This window comes from Diabrotica undecimpunctata, chromosome 1, assembly GCF_040954645.1.
Source record: "Diabrotica undecimpunctata isolate CICGRU chromosome 1, icDiaUnde3, whole genome shotgun sequence".
Taxonomy (NCBI): Eukaryota; Metazoa; Arthropoda; class Insecta; order Coleoptera; family Chrysomelidae; genus Diabrotica; species Diabrotica undecimpunctata.
In genome coordinates, this window is record NC_092803.1 from 19,305,651 (window position 1) to 19,307,372 (window position 1,722).

General features: G+C 32.2%; 1 protein-coding gene across 1 annotated transcript; it reads right to left on the reverse strand.

Moving 5' to 3' along the window:
- Positions 1-900: 900 nt before the first annotated feature.
- Positions 901-1,464, reverse strand: LOC140433481 (uncharacterized). Its single transcript, XM_072521500.1, has one exon. It carries the CDS (start codon positions 1,462-1,464, stop codon positions 901-903), a length of 564 nt encoding a protein of 187 aa, XP_072377601.1.
- Between the last annotated feature and the right edge of the window lie 258 nt (positions 1,465-1,722).

The window sequence follows — 1,722 nt, forward strand, 5'->3', positions numbered from 1 at the left end:
AATATAACTAAAAATTTACTATAAAACGACAAACTATAACACTCGTATTATCAATAACACGTTTTATCAATAACACAAACTTATAGCATAAAATATATTCACAAAATTCAACACATGCCCTACCCTTAGAAACACCTATGTACATGAACTATTGTTGCTGGGCACTTGCTCGACAAAAACTAGTTTTACGGATTTCTGTGAGTCGGAATTCCGTCGCTAATTCCAAAGTTGCCAAACGATTGAAAAATATTGTTTTAAAATATCGATTTTTATTTTATAATTTTAAATATGTAACGAAACGAAACATATAAATAAAATTTATTTAATTACAATTTTGTACTTAATTTTTACTATTGAAAAAATAATATTTTTTGGTATTTTTATGACGGTAATAATCGCTGCGTGGAAGAATACAGGTTTTGTATGACCATAATTACTACTTGTGAACAACAATTGGCTACACTGTACGGCAACTCCTGGTCAGTTTTTCTATAGAGAAGCACAAATAAATATACTACTTTATATATTCTGTAATTTCTTATGAGGAAACGCAAATTGCAATCGAGAAAACAGGCAGTTTTCGAGGGCCGCTGTGTACATTTAAATTTGAGGATATTCCGCGTTTAAACTATGAAATCACTCTTCTGATTTGAGGGTTTCTACTATATATACCAATAACGTATGACGTAGATATATTAAAATTATACGACATATCGTAAATCCCTGAAATATATGAGAAGCGTTGAAAATCCCTATTAGCGTTTAACGATGACGTACATAGATGAAACTGTGGAAAAGTATTTTACATTTAAGAAAATATTGTTTTAAACAAAGTTAGCAATTTATAATGAAAAACTGAGTTGTTTTAACCGAAGTAATTATCATGTTAGCGTACCTTGTCTAAAATATTTCTCTTGCGGGCGAGCTCTCATCATCGTCACTATCCACCAGATTAATAATAAGTTGTTCACTGTTTGAAAATAATTGTCCTAGTCTTCTGTACTCATTTTCTACTTTCACTACACGGTTTACTGCTTTTTTCAAGTCGGCACTTGTAATCTCTGATAGTTCATATTGAATTAAATCGACCACTTTCGCGTCAAATTTTGGAAAACTATTTTTCCAAACTATAAGTTCGATAGGATTGAATAATATGCAAAAATAAGGTGGTAACCTCAAAACATTATGGCCATGTTGTATTGCTATAGTGTCTTGTATATATTGTTTCTTATAAGTTTTAGTACGAAGCACTTCAAGTAACTGTTTCTTATTATATTTGTCTTCAAAATACAAATCATTTTCTGACAGGAAATCTTTTAGTTCCTGTTTTGAAGACGAACTGTTAGGAATTTTGTTGAGAAGCCTTGAGTGGTAGCTAGCATTGTCCATAACTATCACACTGCCCGGTGTTATATTGGGAAGTAGTGTATTTTTAAACCACTCTTTGAATATAGTAGAATTCATATTCTGATGATAATCTACACTACATTTTTCTATTTTTTTTTCCGCAAAGCATTAACCCATTTGGCACCCAACCATTTGCAGATCCACAGTGCACAATAATCATCGGAGAACCTTTATTCGGAGGTACTCCTTTCAACTGGCACGCAAGTGAACCATCGGTCTAACCCTTACTAGCGCTATCATGCGTGTCATACCATGTCTCGTCTAAATAATATATAGTCCGCTGTTGGTCGCGATATTCTTGAATTGTTTTTAAAT

Coding starts and splice junctions, on each gene's coding strand:
- LOC140433481 (XM_072521500.1), bottom strand. CDS start 1,464: ATGAATTCTACTATATTCAAAGAGTGGTTTAAAAATACACTACTTCCC.